The following is a 21,750-nucleotide window of genomic DNA, read 5'->3' as shown; positions in this document are numbered from 1 at the left end:
AACAACAAACAAAACAAACAATCAGAATAGGAACAGAGATTAATTTCTGATTTTAAAAAACGAAAGGAGCAACAGGCAACTACAATCAATAAGTAGAATCCATAAACCGCAAAATCAACAATCAATCAACAACAGCAGCAACAATACAACAACAACAGACAAACAACAAATATATAGAAATATGGATAAAAATCTAATGATGCCGAAGCGTTCGCGCATTGACGTTAAGGGCAGCTTTGCCAATGGTCCATTACAGGCACGTCCATTGGTGGCCCTACTGGATGGACGCGACTGTTCGATTGAGATGCCCATACTAAAGGATGTGGCTACAGTGGCCTTCTGCGATGCACAGAGCACATCCGAAATACACGAGAAGGTATAGTAATCTAATCTAATCTAATCTAATATAATAGTCCAAAAATGTTGTAAATTAACTCATTTATTATGTTTCTGTTGTTGCAGGTGCTGAATGAAGCAGTTGGCGCCTTGATGTGGCACACCATCATCTTGACCAAGGAGGATCTTGAGAAATTCAAAGCTTTACGCATCATTGTGCGCATTGGCAGCGGCACAGACAACATTGATGTTAAAGCCGCTGGCGAATTGGGTATTGCCGTATGCAATGTGCCCGGCTACGGTGTCGAGGAGGTGGCAGACACAACAATGTGCTTGATATTGAACCTATACAGGCGCACCTATTGGCTGGCGAATATGGTGCGAGAGGGCAAGAAGTTTACCGGCCCCGAGCAAGTGCGCGAGGCGGCGCATGTAAGTAATCTATCACTATCTGTTAATTGAATATAATCGAATTCAAATTGAACATCATTTTTTATAGGGTTGCGCACGCATTCGTGGCGATACCTTAGGATTAGTTGGATTGGGTCGCATTGGCAGCGCTGTGGCGTTGAGAGCAAAAGCATTTGGCTTCAATGTTATATTCTACGATCCCTACCTACCCGATGGTATTGATAAATCGCTCGGCCTCACACGCGTCTATACCCTGCAGGATCTGCTCTTTCAGTCCGACTGCGTCTCACTGCATTGCACGCTCAACGAGCACAATCATCATTTAATCAATGAATTCACAATTAAACAGGTAACTGCATTCAATTTATTTATTGTTTATTTTTTATTTATGTTTATTTATTGATTGTTTTTTAGATGCGACCTGGCGCATTTCTGGTGAACACCGCCCGCGGCGGTCTGGTCGATGACGAGACCTTGGCGTTGGCACTGAAACAGGGTCGGATAAGAGCAGCTGCATTGGATGTGCACGAGAACGAACCATACAATGTATTTCAAGTAAGAGATTGTTGTAAAACGAAACATTTTACGCAATCTGATCCGACGCCGTGACTTCGCTTGGCATGTTTGTTTATACTAAACAAATGCATTCTTTTGCAACATTTACAGGGCGCACTGAAAGATGCTCCAAATCTGATTTGCACACCACACGCCGCCTTCTTCAGCGATGCATCCGCAACGGAGCTGCGTGAAATGGCAGCCACCGAAATACGACGAGCGATTGTCGGCAATATTCCAGAAGTGCTTAGGAATTGCGTTAATAAGGAGTACTTCATGCGTACGCCGCCAACCGCTGCGGCCGGCGGCGTTGCGGCGGCTGTTTATCCCGAAGGTAAACTACAACAAATGATATCAAATCAAGAAAAGTAGTGGGAGGAGGCTGAAACAGATGCCAGGGAGAGAGAGAGCGTTACAAACAACATAACAAAACCACAAACAGTAACTGAAATCAGATATCGTTTATACACCACAAACACATGCACACACACCCACGCACACACACACACCCTCACATACATACAAATTAACACACATTTATGCAGCGACATACATAGTTCTATACTTCTTCTGATTCATTTGCAAGCACACATACATATAAATACATATATAAAGCGAGAGATAGAGATATAGAGAGAATCGCGTAGAATGAAGATTTTAAGAACGCGTGCTATAAAATTTGATATATAAGCTAAACAGTTTAAGCTATATAAATATATATATATATATATTATTTAAAATCGACTTCAAACATAATTATGAATGTTTGATGACGATGAGGAGGTTTAGAGCGCGACCGATGTTGGGTAAATAAATGATGAATGATTATACATATACTCTTATACAAATTAAAACAAAGTCTTGCATAGTATGCTATTTAACTGCAAACGCTTAACCACTAAAATATTTTCGTACTTACAATCCTCTGAGTTAAAAGAATTGCGAATTGTTGATCTAAACATAAGTACAATTCATAGTTGGGTCTCACGAAAAAAAACCAAGTAGCAACTGAAAATCTAATACAACTGATTGTTAAACCTCTAACTATGTTTATTCCAAATAGGTTCGATTAGGATTTAAAGCAACAGCAAGTGCAAAAGAACTTACAAATCGATTGTACTTCAAAATTTCTGGTCCAGGACTTGTCAGCGTTTGTAGTTAGCGTACAACTATGATTTCTTTTTGTTTAAAGTATAATAATAAAGATATATTTATATACATATGCGTATATAGATATGTATGTGTATATATATGTATGCATAAATATGTATAATTCATAATTATTTACAGCAAAAGGTGAAAGTAAACAATTTGATGGATTGTTATTGTTGTTAATTGTTTTGATATCCTGCCTCACACATTTAATATAACTAACTATCTATTCTATAAACATGACAAGATAAGCACAGTCGATAAATTAGTGTCAAAACATAAGAGAAATTTTGAACTTACAGATATTTATATACCGTATTATACAATATAATATTACTAATCAAGCACAAAGTTTATAGACCAATTAGCTTTCAAGCCTCCAAGTTGTAGTATCAAAACGAAAAGTATTATTTTTAAGAACCGATTAAAGATTCAGCGCAATAAATTACTGACTTTCTTTCAAATATGCCAATCAACTTCAAACTGAAGCTATAAAATAATAAGTAAACATTGATATTTTTCAATTATGCGATTCACTATTTATGTTGCCTCAAAAACACTGCTCTATTTTGCATAATGATCTCATCATCCAAGTTTATTTTCGCCTTGCGTTAAGATCGCAACATGCTGAGACCACAAAATAATTAATTTCACATAACTATTCTGAGAAAACGATTTAACAACACGGCGCGTGAAATAGAACCACATCTATAAATAATAATACTAAAAAGAAAAATAAGAGAGAAAAGTAAAATTAATGCATAGTCTATGTACATTTAAAATATATAACAGAAATTATATTAAAACAAAACAAAACAAACAAAAACAAAACAATTACTATTAAAACATTTAGATTAACATTATTGATAAAGGCAGTTAAACAAACCAGAAGATAAGAACAAATTAAAACATTAAAATACGCAAAAAAAAAACAAACAAAAAAGCAGCATATTATGATCAACCGAGTAGTCGGTACATTTAAAAATTGTTAGCATAAAAACTGTAATAATATTTACAGAAAACATAACAAAAAAAAAAAAAAGGATAAAAACAAACAAATAAGGCGCAAAGTATAATTTTGTAAAATTTTCGCAATTTAAGTTTATTATTAAACAATTAATGCAATTGACGCCAATTTTTTCACATTTATTCTTTAATAATTTTCGCTCAAGACCAATATCAGCAAAACTTAAACCATTTTCCTTAAATAAAACAATTCTTCAAGTTTTTTTTTGCTTATATCTTATTTTTTGTTTTGAAAACAGAATTTTTGAAATTTCAAGCACAAAACAAATATAGATATATACACACACCCACACATATATATTTATATATACGGAAGAACATAACAAACACACAAAAAAACCCCAACACTCACATTCACACACAACATCCTACGAGCATATAGCAAGCTGCAACAACAAATGAGCAAAATAAAGTTAAACAGAAAAGATAAAAGTGGAAATAAATAAGCATAAGCATAAAAGTAAAGAGACAAAAAAATAAAATACTGTTATTTTGTAATGTATAAAAATATTTTTAATAACTGTGAAAGCTAAATAAAATTAAAAATAATTGAAGAAAAAAAGAAAATCAAGTTAATTTCAAAGTCAACCAACAGAACCTTTTCCAGAAACAAAAAAGAAAAATTTAAACAAAACAAGAATAACAAATAAAACAAAATCTTAAATGAATACCAACTATTGTTGCTTTTGTGTGGCGTATTGTTGCAAAATTGTTTAAAAAACTAATTTAGTTTTATTATTATTATTATTTTTTTTTTTTATATATATATTTTGTTGTGTTTTTGGGATGATGACATCATTGAGTGCAGAGCAGAACAAGCGTAATATTTAAGGAATACAAAGAAATAAGTAAATATATTGATATATGTATAGAGAAAGTCAGTAATTTATGACCGTTGACCAGCGGAATTGATTGCATACCTCGTAGCCCATAGCCTGTTATATGCTAGCTGTAAGGAACGCAACAATCATGAATTCGTGTGACACTTACAAGATTGAGCCCACTCTGGGACATTGGAAATTATACAGTCGTTGACGCCTGTTCTGAACTCATCGCATCATAAAATCTTAAAACTGACTGCCTTCAAAAAAAGCAGCATCTCTTTTCTATTCGTCACTAGCCACTTCTTAGACCACACGCAGCCACCACCAATCGAGAACTACTCTATAACCGAAACTTCCTTACATTAAATATCCCTAAACAAAAAAATCAAAGAAAAAAAAAAAACGGAAACAAGCAATACAGCAACATATTTTTAACTTTACCCAAATCTAAAATACAAATACAAAAATCGAAATACAAAACAGGATTAAATGGCGGCTATTATACAGGCGCACTGCATCATCGGGCACACAGCACCACACCGCATGATGGCCCCCACAGTACAACAAATCTTGGCGGCAGCAGCAGTTCTGCCCTGGCACCGCCCCAGCCCGCTGGCGCTAACTCCGTGGCCGCAGCTGCTGCTGCTGTGGCCGCCGCAGCGGCAGCGGCTGCCGCGCTCCTGCCGTCGCCGGTTCCGCCGAACACTGCTTTGCCAACGGTGCCACATTTGTCGCCGCAAGTTGGTGGATTGCCGCTTGGAATTGTGAGTAGCCAATCGGTAGGTACAAGTTACCAGTGTTGTTGTTACCAGTTTTGTGTGTGCGCAGTGTGTGTCCAAGTCGTTCATGCCTAGTACCTGTACCTGTGGCTGTAGTCATCTGTATGTGTGTGTGCGTGTGTGTGTGTGGTCTAGCTTGTTATGTTGTTGTTGTTGATGTTGTTTGCTACTTGTTCTTGTTCTTTTATATTGGTCATTAGTTGTTGTTTGCCTAGGCTAGGGTTTACTAACAGAATTATACAATATGCTATATGCTATATAAATACATAAAATATCTATATATATCCTATATACAATACATATTATACGTGTGCAAAATTCTTGAAAATATATATATGCTAATCTTTATACATCTTGCTTTTAGCACCTGAGTGCGCCCGACCCTAATAATCATCTGTCATCGAGCATTAAATCCGAAGTGAAGGTCGAGTCAACGGAGACGCCGTAGGCTGCTGCGTCGTTGCTGGAGGCAAAACTGGTGTGACAACGGGCAGTGACATTATGGAACTTCCATGCAGAAGGCAGGCAGGCAGGAAGCAGGCAGTCAAAAGGGCAGATCTACATATACTGGATAATAATTTAATACTGTGCATTTAGCATAGTCCCTCGGCATGCACACGTGATCTTACATTTGTTTGTAATGCCAATCTACAATCACATCATCTGCATCTGTATCTGTATCTTTATCTGTCAACAACAATCTGTCTGGCTCTTGTGTGCCAGATCCATGCGCACCTGTGCCCAGCCTTTGATTTGAATTTTTCCAAGTTTCTAAGTTATAATTTAAAATACGATACATATTTGCATTACCAACCTAAAAACAAACAAACAAACAAAAAAAAAAACCTAATGAGAACCCCAAAAGAAAAAAACACACACAACACGCCTCAAAATTAACTACGTATGTATTTAGAATTTAATTTGTAACTATTTAGAATTTTACAGTTACAATTTAAGACTTTATTTGTATTGCAGCAAAGTGTAAGAGAAAATAAAAATATGTTACCTACATATAAGCGCAAAAACAAAAAAACACAAAATGTTGGAAAATTTTAACTAAAAAAGAAAAGAGAAGAGAAAAAACAAGATTTATGGCATACAAAAGCAACACACAAGAGAGAAGTTTAGTGCTTAAGATACGTTTAAAGTACATAATAAAAAAAACAAACAAACGCAGTGTATATGTATGTGAAATATGTCTTATATGCATTTCTATGGGATCCCATGAAGCGACAACCATGTCCATAATTAGTTCCAAAAGTAGTAGGATTCAACTTTAGTTTTATATATTTAAACTACATAGATCAAAAGAATATGAAACAGAATTATTAGGTATGTAAACTTTTATTTGATTGAATTATACACAAAGGTTTTGTTTCGGGTGGAATACTATTTTAAATGCTACATAATTCCAGTTCTAAATTAGCACAAACTACACAGCGTCAAGACAACTTGCATGTATTTGCAATACAGATTTTACGTTTACAATTAAAAAGTGTAGATATCTTTAAAGATAAAGTATTTGTAGGTAGGGTTTTTGTTTGTTTTTATTTTGTTATTGTAAAATTCCTCAATATAATATGTAACATTTAACACACGGCCATTCTTTCTGTTGAAGGTCCATCACGTTCCCACTTAAATTTTAACGATACTATCTAAATTTCAGAGTGTTACTACGGAATGAACAACAATTACATACATGAGAGTCGATTCAAAGATAAAGTATTGTATCTGCTGCACGGACACCTTCACATTTAGAGTTATGCTAAAATTATTTACTATACACAATTAACAATTGAAGTATTTGTTGAGCTAGATTTTCAAGCCTGTCGAGAAACCATGTGCATACAATACGGCGCCTAACTAACTGGTCAAAACACATGACTAATTATCTGTGGGTGTCTGTGTAAATTTATGTTTTTACAACTATTCAGGGACAACAATCTAAATTAAGTCCGTTTACAATTGAACTGCATATGAATATCATCTTATTCAAAGTCCCAATCCAAGTGTATGTCTGTACTTTGCAATAGTAGAGTTTTGGGTTTTTTAAACCAGGAATATGTTTGAATGTCTTTTTTTTTCTTTTTTTGTGTTTCTATTTCTTTTTGTACACTTGTGTTGTGTGTAAACAGGTTCTATCAAAAGCATCAAGTACGTACAATACTTATAATATATCAACACCCATTGAATTATGCGGGCGTGGTACTTAAAAACAAAAATAAAATCAACAACATTGAAAACATGGTCCACAATCGACTTAAAAGAATCGCGTCAGACGTGGTCTCATAATACGAAAGACGCCGTAAAAACCAAGACCGATTAGACCGTACTTGAAAGTGTTCTTGCAGACCCGTTGACTGAGGCTCGCTGGTGGTATTTCGAGAATGGCTGGTATCTTCTCTGGATCGACTTGTCCCCACATTTTAGCAATTCCATTGGCATGGCCAATTCCCACAACGCCAACAACACGTACGGGACGCACCTGATGCGCTCCAGGTGCAGCTTGCGGCAGAGCGGCCAACTGCAGTGAGTGACACAAATATAGATCACGTTCGCGCACAAAGACATCCGAAAAGGCTGGAAATTCGCCAGCCATTTCTTGCATTAGCTTCTCCAGCAAATCACGCTGCTTACATTCCTCCACCTCCTCGATGCTGATGCTATCCGTGAATGTCAGACGCCAGACCAGCTTCATGGTCTGCCATAAGGATAATGCGCGCAGAGCACGATAGAGTGTAATGCGAATGGGTCGATCGCCCAAATGTAGAATGCAGCCCGGTAATTTGTGTATCTCCTCGAAGGCGCGTCGAAATTCGCCACCTGGCGCCATGCCCAGATCCTTGGCAATTTGAGCACTCATCTGTAGCAGCAGAATGAAGAAGATGCCATTGATATAGCCATGTGTCTGGAGTATGCCACGTATCTGTAATCATGCAATAATACTTGAAATAAGAGTTGCTTAAATAGAATGCATAGTTTGTTTTTATTTAGTTGCCTTGGGTATGTTGATGTTCTTTGCCTCCTCCAGCAGTGTCTTCTCATCTAGCTTCAGTATGTGTACACGTGATGGACATAGCTCAACCATGACCACATCTGGACGGACATTGCGAATGACCTGTGCCAAGTCAAACAGTTTAGATTATGTTTTGATTAATTTGCTTGACAAAGTTTACTTACAAAGGACACGTCATCCTGTGATTCCTCGCTAAAGTGTGCTGTGCCCACAAGATATACCTTGCTGCCAAATGGTGTATTCAACAGCGTAACAGTCGAGGGCAAATTTTGATCGAATTCTTCCAATGTATCGTAGATAATAATATCGCGCTTGGTTTGCGGCTGATCGCTAACTGGTGCAGCCTCGGCAATCTGCTGACGCTTATCATTGCCGCCATCGGCTGCTGCAGATGCTTCGGCTATGGATATATCCAACTTTTGTTTGCTCGACTGCAGTAGAGATTCTGCCTTGCGTCGACGCTTATCAGCCACATTGTCCACTGCTTTATTTGGGGATTTTCTCAGTATGTTCTTGACTTTTTCGACAGCCTCATCATCATTATCATTACTCGACAGGCGTTCGATCAGTACAACCTCTTTCTCCAGATCTTCCACTTGAATGGAATTCTCATTTATTTCTATAATTGACAAATTGGGATTATCGGTCTTGAATATTGTCTTGTTGGCCAGTTGAGACTTGGGGTCCACTTCCTCCTGCGAGGTATTCGTATCGGTGCTTTCGGATTGTATCAACAACGTGCTGGCATTAATCACATCCGTATTCTTCGAATGCGAGATAGGCGCTAGCGAGGCATAGGATTTAAGAGCAGATGCTTCGATTTCATTGCCATTGCCGTTGGAAAAATCTTCGGCATTGGACATTTTTTGTGCGAATTTTGAATGTTCTGAGCTCTGATTCAAATCGGCGATGAGGCTTTCTGTGGAGAATAGATGAAATATAAAAATGCGATTGCTGAAATACATTTACTAATCATAAAAAAAATATATATAAACTAAATAATAAAGTTATAGGCATATAAAAATAAATATTAAAACTAAACATGATCATTTTCTTGCATATATAAAGTTTTCAGTTCCTTCAAATACGAATTTATATACATCTTATCTTGGCAGCTTTCCGACAAGAACTGAAGCAGCAACTCATAACATTTCTCTTTCATTTTTAGCAAATCCGCTTTTTGTGTTTCTTCCAGTTTGGCCAGCTTTAAATTATATTTTTCCTTGAGCTTTGTTCTTGTGCTTGTCAACTTTTTGTTAACTTTCTCCTTGAAGGTAAGTTCCTGTGCCTGGTATTCCTTAATACACAACTTTTGCACAGTCTCGTTCAGCAAGACATCGATATGATGACATTGCTCCATAAAGAACTGATCATAAGCAAACATTGAAAATATTTGTGTGAAAAAGTGATTCGGAAATTCAACCGGTTTTTGGTCGTTTAGTGCCTGCCGGGCAGAATTGAAGAGTGTAGCTTTGATATTCTGGCTAGAGCATAAGTTCGTGCAGTTCAATTGTTCCTGTTTGTGTTCCATTTGTTGCAAGTGATCCGTCTCGATTCTGAGTGCAGCTATTTGCAGCTTCAATGTGTTCAATTGACGCCGGAGACGTGTGTGTTCGTCCCTCAATTCGTAGTGTCTCTGAGAAGCTGTCGAGTCCTTGTTAATAGCCCAGGCTGAGCTGATCACCATGTCTGCACTCGATTGGCGTTGAAACGTCTGCTTTGCCTCATGATAGATTTCATCTAATTGAGCCTCGGTATTGGCGTGATGCATATTTAGACTTGAACTGCGGCTACTCATGTCTGTAGGCATAACTGATTTGCTCAAGCTGAAGCTTACTGAATGTAGAGTAGCACCATGGCAACTTGGATCATGAATAATTTACTTACCATTACAGGATTTGTAGGCCGTTGTTGATAATTGATGATCCAAAGCACTATCATATAATGTACTGTCGCTAATGTACGATTTGCTCTTCTGATCTGGCGTTTGCAATATCGAACTGTCTGATGATGAAGCTGATAAATCCATTGTGCGCACAATCGGTGGATGTTACGGTTACGTTATTTATGTGGATGATGATCTACGACGTGTGCTCTTTTGTGTGCACAGCTGTTTGCTTGGAAGAATCGGTTACGGGTTGAAATTCGGTTTCACTTGGTTATCTATCGTATATTTACATACATACATATGCTGTGGTATGTATTATGTGACTGTACGTCGGTCTGACATCAGTTGTAGTGAATGCCGTGTGCTGAGAATAACTGCAAAGGTAGAAAAGAATGAATGAGAGAGCGATTACCAATAGATAATACTAGTCTACCTCCTATCACGAACTTAAAATTTCAAAGATGTATTCTGCGTACGTGTACATGTCTCCTGATTTTCAAATCAATGCCAGGTATGTTCACTAAACAGCAGAATACTAAAACAAACTAATTGTATGGCCAGGTATCAAGATTTTTCACTGATTTAACCCACATATTAATTGTTTTGCTTTCGTCAGCTACTTATACAAGTGCCTTAATTACACACATACACACGCTTGCATGCATATGTATGCGTGTTGCAAGGCAATACATACGAAATGCATGAACCTTACCTGAAATTATTTATGGCGTGTGCTTTACTGGACTCACAGACCTTTTAATTGACATTAAATTTGATCAGCTGTTGGGTATTATAACTGGTTTTGTGTTGTCGTTGCTGGTATACTATTTTGTTTTTGTTTAAATAAAAACCCAAAAAACTAAAGAGTGAAATTGTGATTGTGGCAAACTCTTGTTCTTGCTACGTGGACCAGTGTTGCCTACTCTTTCTAAAAAAAACTGCTCAGACTATGGGCATCAAGCATGAAAAACATTGATGGTATTCCTTTTTAAATATATTTTATTAAAAGTCTGTTGACTGCCATAATATACCCTATTTACTTACAGTAATAATTAATTATTATTTTACACTCATATGATTATCTAATTTAGTGATTTTCATTTAATTTAATCACAATAAAACAAGTGTCCACAGCTTGCATGATGCTTGTGCTTGACATGCGACTATTTATTTATTTGTTTCAACATGATATGGCAACACTGTAAGCAAACAGCTGTTCTCCCACCGCGTTTAGTAGTTTTGCCTTTGAGTGTATTTAAATAAATAAATATATATAAAGCCATGACGGATGATACAGAGGATCCCAGCAAGGTAAAAGCCGTAAAACTATAAATTTTAAAAAATATAAAATAACCCTGTTTTTAATCTCCTGCAGAGTTTCTTCATATTTGGACGCGATGTTGCTCAGATTCCATGCTTTCGTAACAGTTTTCTTTACGGCATCAGCGGCGGTATGGGCGTCGGTGTGTTGACATTTTTAGGCACCTCCCGCGCTCACCTTTCCACACATGTTGGCTTTGGTAGCTTCTTTTGTGGCACTATTTTATATTGGATGACCTGCAGGTTAATTTGAAAAGTTGAATTTGATACTTGAAATGGAATTCATTAATTCGTATGTTCTTGTTTACAGGTATCAATGGTCGGCGCGACGATTTGAACAACAACAACTTCGAGAGGCAATGCGTCGTCAAGCACAATATGAAGGGACAAAGGTAGAGCGGGATTTGGATCTGAAATCTGCGTAGCATTGATAAAACCTCTAGTTATTCATGTTAAGAAGAAATCTAGCTGTTTATTTGTAATGTAAAATAACCAACAAATAAGTACATATACTCTTAAAAATGTACTTAAGATTTTATCTTGTTTTATATACTGTATTAAGCACAAATATATACTGATTTAAGTATATCCAAAGATCAATATGAACTACATTGCTTGGAAGTAATCATGAAAATAAAGCATATGTAGTTTAATCAGCACTCAGAGTTAAGTTAAAATTGACACATTTTTACTTAAATATTGCAATGCTGACAAGAATGTAAAAAACAAATATACTATATATACATATAAAATATATGTGTTTGTATATATTTAAGACTCAATAAAATATGTAAATTTCTAAATAACATTTCTTTAGAACAATTGTCTCTGACTGAAAATTGTTGATCTTTTATTTGTTCAAATATTTTTATATTTACTGCATTTACTGACTGATAATCTTGCCTTTTTCGTTATACATACGAATGAACCGACAAGCCTATAGGAGACTCGTTCGGTTCAACTGTATACCTCTAATCTCGGAATCTTGTCGCATTCGCGTCAGAAAGGTTTCGTGACTTGTACGCGTCGGTTGTGTTTCTGAAAGCGGATATTTTCAGTCAGCTCGTTTTATTTCATTTTAGTCTTTAAGAACGAATTTATGCATAATAAAAAATATAAAAATAAAAGTTGGAAAATATACAAAAATTTAAATATTGACGAAAAATGTCCAAAACAGAAGCAGCAACATCAGTTTTAGTGTTTTTTGTAAACGGCAAAAAGGTAAACCCGTTTTTAAATAAGTGTGTTTTGTTAATTCAAAATGTGGAACAGTAACAGCTAACACAGGCGTATCAAGCATAAAGATTTCTTCAAGGGGGCTCATATTTTTTTTTGGTGCAGTGTAGTGCTAACTGAAGTCTTTAATCTGTAAAAAAAAAAAAAAAATAAGAAATTAGATTAACAAATTATTGATTAAAAACAATGAAATTTTTACATTTACGAGGTTCACGTGGTTGTGGTATAACTTTTAAGGCATATAAATTTGCCTGTTATAAATTAAGTCATTGCTCTTGGACAGTAAAATATACAAAATAAGATCAAAGTCTGTCTGAATATTGCAAATCAGTCAGTCATTTAAAAATACTTGTTTTTTATCTGTAAATGTTATTGTTTTTCTGTCAATTTTGTTTACTGTCTGTTGACAGTAATAAAACCTCGACACTCATTCTATTGATAGCTCACGCTATGCATACTTATTAATTTATTGCAATTGCGGTGCTGATAACAATTGACCCACAATATTGGGTCATTGTTAACGGGGGGCAACAGAGCAACCTACCAATTATTTTTAAATTCCCTTGATAACTTCTGTTATTGCGTGTGTTTCAGCATTAATAAAGATATAGATAACGATAAGGAACTATTTTACAATATAAATTAGCTAATATACTTTGCAATGCTAAATTTCACTGTATTTAAAGGTAGTATATACATAGATAGCATAATGAAGGCTAAGAGGCTTAGATGAAAGAAAGAGTTATGATTGTTTATATACTTTATTTTATCTGGGCAAAGTACTTCACGGCTTTTCTTTTATTTATATTTTTTAATTTATTTGAGAACTACTGCAATTGCTCATAGATAATAGAGAGCTCTATTATCTTAGAAAAAGTCTGTTATCTCTGCTTGCAATATGTACATACTAAGTACATATGTATTTTGTTTCTAATCAAAACAAAAAAAAAACAATAAAAAGTGTGTGCTTCTTATTGAATTGTTTTAATTTGAATTATCTGCCCAATTTAAAAGCAATTCTTCTGTTATATGTATTAAGAATCAATTCATCGATCGATTTTATTTTTTTGTTTATACATTATGTACTTTTTCCAATTCAACCAATACTATTGTACTATCTCAATCGTTATTTGGATTTTAAGTGTTCAATTTGTTACATTTGCCGATATTACATGGTAAATAAGTTTGTCCAGCTTTTGTACATTCGCATTTATTTAAATATACATAAATATGTATGTATTTACATGTATGCCGTAAAAATAAACACGTAGACAGAATTGCAATCAAGTGTTTTGCTTGTTTTTCTATTAGTAAAAGATAACAGCGCGTTACACAACCAGGAATGGAAAACTAGTTTAACCAGAAACAGGCAAAAGAAGTATTCCAATCTAACTTAAAAAAAAAAATAAAAAAGTAGATCTGTCTATCAACGGGCAAATAATACATCTTGTTACACAAATATCAGGTTTTTTCAAATTATTTATTTTTTGAAAAAGTGTCAAGGGAAAATTTAAAAAAAAAATGGACAGTTATTGAAATCAATTTTCTTACTTTGATTCAGACCCAAATAAGAAGCCAAATAATGAAAATATTGACATTTCGCAAGGAAATCGTTTAAAGTTAGACAAAGTTAAAAGTTTTGAATTTTGGAAAAAGCGCTCAGGATAAAGTATAAAAAACGGTAAATGGCAATTTTTGATACTAAATCAAATAAGAGATGAGTGGTCGGTTTTTCATGAAAATTGATTTAAATTAATCAATTGATCGTCAAAAATATAATAGAGTTTAGGTGTTTAAGAATCGCTTCGGGAAAAAATGTACTTACTATTTCTTAAATCTTCTTAATTAAGATCAAGAAATAAAAGTATTTATTTCATTATAATTATTTTAAATTAAAAAACAACGTTTTTTCCAAATTATTTTTTTTTAAATATCATAATTGTTACAATAAATGGTTTTTAAATTACAGGTGACCGATTGCAATCCCGATCCGGAATGTACACTGCTCACCTATCTGCGGGACAACTTGCGTCTATGTGGCACTAAGCTTGGTTGCGGCGAGGGAGGATGCGGGGCCTGCACCGTGATGATCTCCCGTCTGGATCGTGACAGCAACCAGATCAAGCACTTGGCAGTCAATGCTTGCCTCACGCCGTTGTGTGCAATGCATGGCTGTGCTGTGACCACAGTGGAGGGCATAGGCAGCACGCGGACTCGTCTGCATCCGGCACAGGAGCGTCTGGCCAAGGCACATGGCTCGCAATGTGGCTTCTGTACGCCGGGAATTGTGATGTCCATGTATGCACTGTTGCGGAATGCAGCACAGCCTTCGATGCGCGACCTGGAGGTGGCATTCCAGGGTAACTTGTGCCGCTGCACCGGTTACCGTCCCATCCTGGAGGGCTACAAGACGTTCACCAAAGAATTCGCATGCGGAATGGGTGACAAGTGTTGTCGTGTCAATGGCAAAGGCTGTGCTGGTGGAGATGAGCCCAATACTGATGACAAACTCTTTGAGCGCAGCGAGTTCCAGCCATTCGATCCCAGCCAGGAACCCATCTTTCCACCGGAATTGCAGTTGAATGCAAAATACGACGAGGAGAGCCTCATCTTTCGCTCCGACCGTGTTGCCTGGTATCGTCCAACGACGCTGCAGGAGTTGCTGCAGCTCAAGACTGAACATCCGGCTGCCAAGCTCATCGTGGGTAACACAGAGGTGGGCGTGGAGGTGAAATTCAAGCACTTTCTCTATCCCGTGCTCATCAATCCCATCAGAGTGCCCGAGTTGTTGGAGGTGCGGGAAACGGATGAGAGCATTTATTTCGGTGCCGCCGTTAGCCTGATGGATATTGATGCATACCTGCGACGCCGCATCGAGGAGCTGCCAGAGTACCAGACGCGCTTCTTCCAGAGCGCGGTGGACATGTTGCACTACTTTGCCGGCAAACAGATACGGAATGTCGCCTGTCTTGGTGGCAATATCATGACGGGCAGTCCGATCTCAGACATGAATCCCGTGCTGACAGCAGCCGGTGCTCGTCTGGAAGTGGCCAGTCTCGACGCTGGCAAGCGATCCGTCAACATGGGCAGCGGCTTCTTTACTGGCTACCGCCGCAATGTAATCCAGCCGCAGGAGGTACTGCTGGGCATACACTTCCAGAAGACAACGCCAGACCAGCATTTTGTGGCCTTCAAGCAGGCGCGTAGACGGGATGACGACATTGCCATCGTGAATGCCGCTGTCAATGTCCACTTTGAGCCGGACACCAATGTGGTGCGCCGTATTCACATGGCCTTTGGTGGCATGGCTCCCACCACGGTGCTGGCACCGAAAACCTCCGAGCTTGTAATTGGACAATCATGGAATCAGGCATTGGTGGAGCATGTCACGGAGAGCTTGTGCTCCGAATTGCCATTGGATGCATCGGCTCCGGGTGGCATGATAGCCTACCGACGTGCCCTGGTAGTCAGTCTATTCTTTAAATCCTACCTGGCAATTAGCAGAAAGCTCTGCGATGCCGGCATCATGCCGCCGGATGCAGTGCCAAGGGCTGAGCTCAGTGGCGCCGATGGATTCCACACACCCGCTCTTCGGAGCGCCCAATTGTTTGAGCGCGTCTCCAGCGATCAGGCCAGTCATGATCCGGTTGGAAAGCCAAAGATTCATGCTGCAGCATTGAAACAGGCCACGGGTGAGGCCATCTATACGGATGATATTCCTCGCATGGATGGCGAGCTCTATTTGGCATTTGTGCTGAGCACCAAGGCACACGCCAAGTTAATCAATGTGGATGCCACCGAAGCATTGGCCATGCCAGGAGTGCACGCCTTCTTCAGCGCCAAGGATATCACGGAGCACGAGAACGAGGTGGGTCCAGTGTTCCATGATGAGCACGTCTTCGCCGCCGGCTCAGTGCACTGCTATGGACAGATTATAGGTGCGATTGCCGCTGATAACCAGACGCTGGCCCAACGAGCTGCTCGCCTGGTGCGTGTGGAGTACGAGGAGATCAGTCCAGTCATTGTCACCATTGAGCAGGCTATTGAGCACAGCTCGTACTATCCCAACTTTCCGAAGTACATTACCAAAGGTGATGTTGAGCAGGCCTTTGCCGAGGCGGATCACGTGCATGAGGGCAGCTGCCGTATGGGTGGCCAGGAGCATTTCTATCTGGAGACTCATGCGGCCCTGGCTGTGCCCCGCGACACGGATGAGCTCGAGCTCTTTTGCTCCACGCAACATCCGTCGGAGGTGCAAAAACTGGTGTCCCATGTCGTCTCCTTGCCCGCCCATCGTGTTGTGTGCCGCGCCAAGCGTCTTGGTGGTGGCTTCGGTGGCAAGGAATCACGTGGTATCTCGGTAGCCTTGCCCGTAGCTCTGGCTGCCTATCGACTACGTCGACCCGTACGCTGCATGCTCGATCGCGATGAAGATATGCTCATCACGGGCACACGTCATCCCTTCCTCTTCAAGTACAAGGTGGGCTTCACCCGTGAGGGCCTCATCACGGCCTGTGACATTGAGATGTACAACAACGCCGGATGGTCTATGGATTTATCCTTTTCGGTAAATATTTTCAATACTAAGTCCTCATAAAGTAGATATATTTTTGATCAAAAAAGTACAGGGCTCTATTAAGTTTTTTTTTTTAAATTTGCACCAACTATGTTTATTAATGTTTTCGTATAACAAATTCCCTCACATTTAAAAAGATTAACAAAAGTAATAAAAAGCAAGCCCACAGTATGTGGGTGGGAAATAGAGGCTGGTCCCGTTAACCGGAACTAACCGATTCATTTTTAGTACCGGAACTGAAACCGTAACCGAAATTAGTTCTCTTTCAAGAACCGAAAACCGAAACGCTTATACCGGTTGGGTTGCGGTAAAGTTGCTAGCTTAAAGAGTTGACAAACTTCCAACTGTCATAACTTGAAGAAAACTGACCCGATTTTCAATCAGAATGCCATTTTGATCATGGTTCGTTCCATTTATTCATACTGCATTTCAATTTTTTTGCATTTATAAAATTTTATTATTTTTCATCCATCATAGCCATGGTACCACGTTAATGGTAAGGGTCCCCCCTTTGAAATTTTGAAAATTCAAAATTTTATATCTCAAGTATTCACTTTTAATCAACTCCTTATATCGTAATTAGTATAAAACGACACTTTAAACTTTATTCTGACGTCATTCATTTTCTTGTAAAAAATCATGTCAAAATTAAGAAAAATTTTGACTTGCAAGGTTGGCAGGTCAGAGGCTTGAGCAAGTTTGAACTGTCATAACTTTGGCAAAACTGTACCGATTTTCAAGCGGAATGTCATTTTGAACATGGTTTGGCCTTCATATTCATTTTGTATTTAAATTTAGCTCATTTAGAAAATTTTATTATTTTTCGACTTTTGGAGCTATGGCTCTATGTTGATGGTAAGGGTCCCCCCTTTGAAATTTTTGAAATTCAAAATTTTAAATCTCAAGTTTTTACTTTTAATCAACTCCTTATATCGTAATTAGTATATAACGTCACTTTAAACTTGATTCTGAGGCCTTTCATTTTTTTGTAAAAAATCATGTCAAAATTAAGAAATATTTTGACTTGTAAAGTTGCTAGGTAAGAGGCTTGAGCAATTTCGAACTGTCATAACTTTGGCAAAACTTTACCGATATTCAAGCAGAATGTCATTTTGAACATGGTTTGGCCTTAATATTCATTCTGTATTTAAATTTTGTTCATTTAGAAAATTTTATTATTTTTCGACTTTTGGAGCTATGGTTTTATGCTGATGGTAAGGGTCCACCCATTAAAATTTTGAAAATTCGTAAACAATTAAAGAATTAGAGTAATTTATCTAAGATTAGGTAGAAACTAATTGCAATTTATTACTTATTGTTTAATTAATATAAGGTAGATTGAAAATGTAATACTTCAATTACAACCTGGTATCCTGTATTTTAGGTTCTGGATCGTGCCATGACGCATTTTGAGAACTGTTATCGCATTCCCAATGTGCGAGTCGCCGGTTGGGTGTGCAAGACCAATCTTCCCTCGAATACAGCATTTCGTGGATTTGGTGGCCCCCAGGGCATGTTCGCGGGGGAGCACATTATTAGGGATGTGGCGCGTATTGTTGGCCGGGATGTGCTGGATGTGATGCAGCTGAACTTTTACAAAACTGGTGACTACACACACTACAATCAACAGCTGGAGCGATTCCCCATTGAGCGCTGCTTCCAGGACTGTATTAATCAGTCGCAATACCACAAAAGAAAGGCGGAGATTGTGAAATTCAATGAAGAGAATCGATGGCGCAAGCGTGGAATTGGATTGGTGCCCACCAAGTTTGGCGTTGCGTTTGGTGTCATGCATCTAAATCAGGCAGGTGCCCTGATCAACATCTATGCGGATGGATCGGTACTTTTATCCCATGGTGGTGTTGAAATCGGTCAGGGCCTTAATATCAAGATGATCCAATGTGCTGCACGGGCGCTGGGTATTCCCATTGAACTGATTCACATTTCGGAGACGGCAACGGATAAAGTGCCAAATACATCACCAACGGCAGCCAGCGTGGGATCAGATCTGAACGGTATGGCCGTGCTGGATGCTTGTGAGAAGATTAACAAGCGCCTGGTACCTATTAAGGAGGCGCTTCCGTCTGGCACCTGGAAGGATTGGATCAACAAGGCATATTTTGATCGTGTCAGTCTTTCGGCAACTGGTTTCTATGCCATCCCCAATATTGGTTACCATCCAGAAACAAATCCCAATGCACGGCTCTACAACTATTTCACAAACGGAGTGGGAATATCGGTTGTGGAGATTGACTGCCTCACCGGGGATCATCAGGTGCTTAGCACAGACATTGTAATGGACATTGGGTCCAGCATCAATCCGGCCATTGACATTGGTCAGATCGAAGGCGCATTTATGCAGGGATATGGCCTATTTACTCTGGAAGAACTCATGTACTCGCCGCAAGGCATGCTTTACTCTCGTGGACCGGGCATGTATAAGCTGCCCGGGTTTGCAGATATACCCGGCGAGTTTAACGTTAGTCTGCTGACCAATGCACCCAATCCTCGTGCAGTTTACTCCTCAAAGGTAGCCTAGGAATGCCCGATTCAATCTTGCACTTGTTCATTTCATTTCACATCATTTCAGGCTGTTGGCGAACCTCCACTTTTCATCGGATGTTCCGTATTTTTTGCTATCAAAGAAGCCATTGCAGCAGCTCGGACCGAGCAGAAACTAAGCGCGCATTGTAATCTTGAGGCGCCGGCAACATCGGCCCGCATCCGCATGGCTTGCCAGGATAAATTCACCGAATTGGTTAGTTAACTTCATAGCGCTTCTAACTATAACTAATCTCTTGTGATTTTCAGCTTGATGTACCAGAAGCAGGCAGCTATACACCATGGAATATAGTGCCATAAGAATTGGGAATACTAGAAGAATTTGTTATATGAAAACACTTACATGTACAGTAGAAATCGATTATTATTATTAGTAATTATCAATTCACAGTCCGCAGTTCATTTCGACCAGATCCCAAATGTATCTTAGGCCTAATGTTTCTTAAATACAATCCTCTCTACCCAATCCAAGTATGAGAATAGTCTTGTGTATACGCCTGGAGCATTTGGCGCCGCACAGAATTTTCCAAACGATGTTATGCCCACAACAAAGGCCACGCAATTGTTTTCTGGTAATACAGCATGTAGTGGTCCACCTGAATCTCCCTGACATGTATCCTTGCCACCCGGCAAATGGCCGGCACAAAACTGAGAATCAATAATGCCATTTGGCAAGCGGCGTTCCTTGCGGTAGATTTGTTTGCAACGCTGCTGCTTTATCATATCCAGATCAACCTGACGTAATGTATTGGACTTGGCACCCAGAAACTCTGTTCGTCCCCAGCCAGTGGCTACCACAATCTTAATGGGCAGATCGGGCACTTGCCACAGACAGGCGGGACGCACCCGCTCCGACAATTGAACGCGCTTGGTCAACTTGAGTAGAGCTATGTCATGGTAGTAAGAAGATGACCGATACTTTGGATGCAGAATGATAATAAGTATTTTAATGTCCTGCTGCCAGGCACCGGTAACGTTTAGTTCCTGGGCGCCCAATCGAACCATGTCCGGTGGCTTACTGCAAGTATATTAAATAATATACAGTCGGGAAGTCTTGCGAAGTCTTGGAACTCACCTACCAGATGTGGCGCAATGTGCTGCCGTGAGCACATACAGTTCACTGACCAGCGTACCACCGCAACCAAATTTAATGTCTTTGTTGCTTTGGGTCCAGCCTAGTGCGGTCATGTGTGGAAAGAGGGCGTGGTGAGTGGGAGTGCCGCCCACTATCAATGGTACACTAGGCACACATTTTTTGCCTGAAAAGATGCGTTCAGTATCGCTTAAACGCAGACTCCTTGCTGCGCTATTGTACTCCTGGCATTCTAGATAAAGTGCTATGGTTATCATTGGTAATCTTTGAATTGTTATCAACCTACTTGTGGCACTGATTCGTTGTGCCTCGACATGCTTATCCGCCAGTGGGCAACAAATGACCGGCACATTGTTTCGATGTGTGCATATGTCAATGCGCGTGCCGTGCACTCGAAATTCCCGTATCACATGCAGACACTGATAGGCCAGGATGCAGTAGCCGCTGCGTCCATCGAAGCTGCGCCTGCAAAAGGCGCCTTCCTGCAAAGTCTCCACTTGTTTTGCGCCTTGTGGCGGCTCATCGTTATCGTCGAATTTCAAAAAGCTGTCTGCCTGCTCTCTTCCCTGTTTGACAGTGTCATCTACTGCAGTTGCAGACGGATCATGCAGCCAATGCTCAGCCAGCGTAAATTTAGTTGTTTGGTAGTTGACTATCTCAAAAGTATCGAGCGCTGCAGGAAACTTATCACATTACAAATAATATAAAAGTCGTCTAAAAACTACACTTCCTTACCACTCAGCGGCTGCATTTGTAAACCATGAATTAATACTTGAAAGTAGACAAATGATTGCCAAAAGAGCATTTCTTATTGCTTGTTGCTTATTTTGCTTAGTTTTATTTTTTTTTTTCAAACATTTGAACTTTTCTAAAGTAACTGTTAAAAAAGTAAGTCAGCTGCGCATCCGTGAGTCGCGATAGTACGATAGTTTTTGTTTTCAAAACACGACTTGTGCTCAACTCTAATCCGGACTAG

The 21,750-nt window shown here is 39.0% G+C and overlaps 5 protein-coding genes across 19 annotated transcripts; 3 read left to right on the top strand and 2 right to left on the bottom strand.

Moving 5' to 3' along the window:
- The first annotated feature begins 31 nt into the window (after positions 1 to 31).
- On the top strand, positions 32 to 6,270 carry LOC117790082 (C-terminal-binding protein). 9 transcript variants are annotated; one of them, XM_034629358.1, is made up of 7 exons: positions 32 to 376; positions 463 to 768; positions 836 to 1,096; positions 1,162 to 1,293; positions 1,414 to 1,636; positions 4,812 to 5,083; positions 5,448 to 6,270. In XM_034629358.1, the coding sequence occupies exons 1-7, from the start codon at positions 182 to 184 to the stop codon at positions 5,529 to 5,531; spliced, it is 1,473 nt and encodes a 490-aa protein (XP_034485249.1). In that variant the 5' UTR covers positions 32 to 181; the 3' UTR covers positions 5,532 to 6,270. The 9 variants fall into 9 exon arrangements, with proteins under 9 accessions (XP_034485249.1, XP_034485247.1, XP_034485245.1 ...); XM_034629356.1 differs by having other exon boundaries at positions 4,788 to 5,068; XM_034629354.1 differs by having other exon boundaries at positions 4,788 to 5,083.
- A 141-nt stretch (positions 6,271 to 6,411) lies between these two features.
- Positions 6,412 to 10,919, bottom strand: LOC117790080 (traB domain-containing protein). Of its 6 annotated transcripts, none has more exons than XM_034629347.1 (7): positions 10,700 to 10,919; positions 10,282 to 10,361; positions 9,987 to 10,216; positions 8,894 to 9,018; positions 8,264 to 8,863; positions 8,082 to 8,201; positions 6,412 to 8,009 (listed from the first exon to the last, which is right to left on the bottom strand). In XM_034629347.1, exons 3-7 carry the CDS (start codon positions 10,126 to 10,128, stop codon positions 7,344 to 7,346), a joined length of 1,653 nt encoding a protein of 550 aa, XP_034485238.1. In that variant the 5' UTR covers positions 10,129 to 10,216; positions 10,282 to 10,361; positions 10,700 to 10,919; the 3' UTR covers positions 6,412 to 7,343. The 6 variants fall into 6 exon arrangements, with proteins under 6 accessions (XP_034485238.1, XP_034485239.1, XP_034485240.1 ...); XM_034629348.1 differs by having other exon boundaries at positions 9,987 to 10,209; XM_034629349.1 differs by having other exon boundaries at positions 10,286 to 10,361.
- Positions 10,920 to 11,170: 251 nt separating this feature from the next.
- On the top strand, positions 11,171 to 11,995 carry LOC117790086 (cytochrome c oxidase assembly protein COX20, mitochondrial). The gene is made up of 3 exons (XM_034629364.1): positions 11,171 to 11,298; positions 11,363 to 11,550; positions 11,618 to 11,995. Exons 1-3 carry the CDS (start codon positions 11,269 to 11,271, stop codon positions 11,730 to 11,732), a joined length of 333 nt encoding a protein of 110 aa, XP_034485255.1. The 5' UTR covers positions 11,171 to 11,268; the 3' UTR covers positions 11,733 to 11,995.
- A 287-nt stretch (positions 11,996 to 12,282) lies between these two features.
- LOC117791925 (xanthine dehydrogenase) lies at positions 12,283 to 20,155 on the top strand. The gene is made up of 5 exons (XM_034631859.1): positions 12,283 to 12,528; positions 14,513 to 17,110; positions 18,504 to 19,649; positions 19,710 to 19,877; positions 19,931 to 20,155. The coding sequence occupies exons 1-5, from the start codon at positions 12,472 to 12,474 to the stop codon at positions 19,979 to 19,981; spliced, it is 4,020 nt and encodes a 1,339-aa protein (XP_034487750.1). The 5' UTR covers positions 12,283 to 12,471; the 3' UTR covers positions 19,982 to 20,155.
- On the bottom strand, positions 20,028 to 21,578 carry LOC117791927 (serine protease snake). Of its 2 annotated transcripts, none has more exons than XM_034631862.1 (4): positions 21,510 to 21,578; positions 21,061 to 21,447; positions 20,757 to 21,006; positions 20,028 to 20,699 (listed from the first exon to the last, which is right to left on the bottom strand). In XM_034631862.1, the coding sequence occupies exons 1-4, from the start codon at positions 21,523 to 21,525 to the stop codon at positions 20,114 to 20,116; spliced, it is 1,239 nt and encodes a 412-aa protein (XP_034487753.1). In that variant the 5' UTR covers positions 21,526 to 21,578; the 3' UTR covers positions 20,028 to 20,113. The 2 variants fall into 2 exon arrangements, with proteins under 2 accessions (XP_034487753.1, XP_034487754.1); XM_034631863.1 differs by having other exon boundaries at positions 20,588 to 20,699; positions 20,761 to 21,006.
- Between the last annotated feature and the right edge of the window lie 172 nt (positions 21,579 to 21,750).

The sequence above is a fragment of the Drosophila innubila genome (assembly GCF_004354385.1).
Source record: "Drosophila innubila isolate TH190305 chromosome 3R unlocalized genomic scaffold, UK_Dinn_1.0 2_E_3R, whole genome shotgun sequence".
In the NCBI taxonomy this organism is placed as follows: Eukaryota; Metazoa; Arthropoda; class Insecta; order Diptera; family Drosophilidae; genus Drosophila; species Drosophila innubila.
Note: the sequence above shows the minus strand (reverse complement) of the source record. Positions and strands in the feature narration are given on the sequence as shown.

Coding starts and splice junctions, on each gene's coding strand:
- LOC117790080 (XM_034629347.1), bottom strand. CDS start 10,128: ATGGATTTATCAGCTTCATCATCAGACAGTTCGATATTGCAAACGCCA. Junction 9,019..9,986: donor GGCCTACAAATCCTGTAATG/GTAAGTAAATTA, acceptor TATTCTCCACAG/AAAGCCTCATCGCCGATTTG. Junction 8,202..8,263: donor CACAGGATGACGTGTCCTTT/GTAAGTAAACTT, acceptor GACTTGGCACAG/GTCATTCGCAATGTCCGTCC.
- LOC117791927 (XM_034631862.1), bottom strand. Junction 21,007..21,060: donor ACAACGAATCAGTGCCACAA/GTAGGTTGATAA, acceptor CACTTTATCTAG/AATGCCAGGAGTACAATAGC. Junction 20,700..20,756: donor CATTGCGCCACATCTGGTAG/GTGAGTTCCAAG, acceptor ATATACTTGCAG/TAAGCCACCGGACATGGTTC.
- LOC117790086 (XM_034629364.1), top strand. CDS start 11,269: ATGACGGATGATACAGAGGATCCCAGCAAG. Junction 11,299..11,362: donor ATACAGAGGATCCCAGCAAG/GTAAAAGCCGTA, acceptor AATCTCCTGCAG/AGTTTCTTCATATTTGGACG. Junction 11,551..11,617: donor TTATATTGGATGACCTGCAG/GTTAATTTGAAA, acceptor TCTTGTTTACAG/GTATCAATGGTCGGCGCGAC.
- LOC117791925 (XM_034631859.1), top strand. CDS start 12,472: ATGTCCAAAACAGAAGCAGCAACATCAGTTTTAGTGTTTTTTGTAAAC. Junction 12,529..14,512: donor TTTTTGTAAACGGCAAAAAG/GTAAACCCGTTT, acceptor TTTAAATTACAG/GTGACCGATTGCAATCCCGA. Junction 17,111..18,503: donor CTATGGATTTATCCTTTTCG/GTAAATATTTTC, acceptor CCTGTATTTTAG/GTTCTGGATCGTGCCATGAC.
- LOC117790082 (XM_034629353.1), top strand. CDS start 182: ATGGATAAAAATCTAATGATGCCGAAGCGTTCGCGCATTGACGTTAAG. Junction 1,303..1,413: donor AACCATACAATGTATTTCAA/GTAAGAGATTGT, acceptor CAACATTTACAG/GGCGCACTGAAAGATGCTCC. Junction 1,637..4,787: donor GGCGGCTGTTTATCCCGAAG/GTAAACTACAAC, acceptor AATACAAAACAG/GATTAAATGGCGGCTATTAT.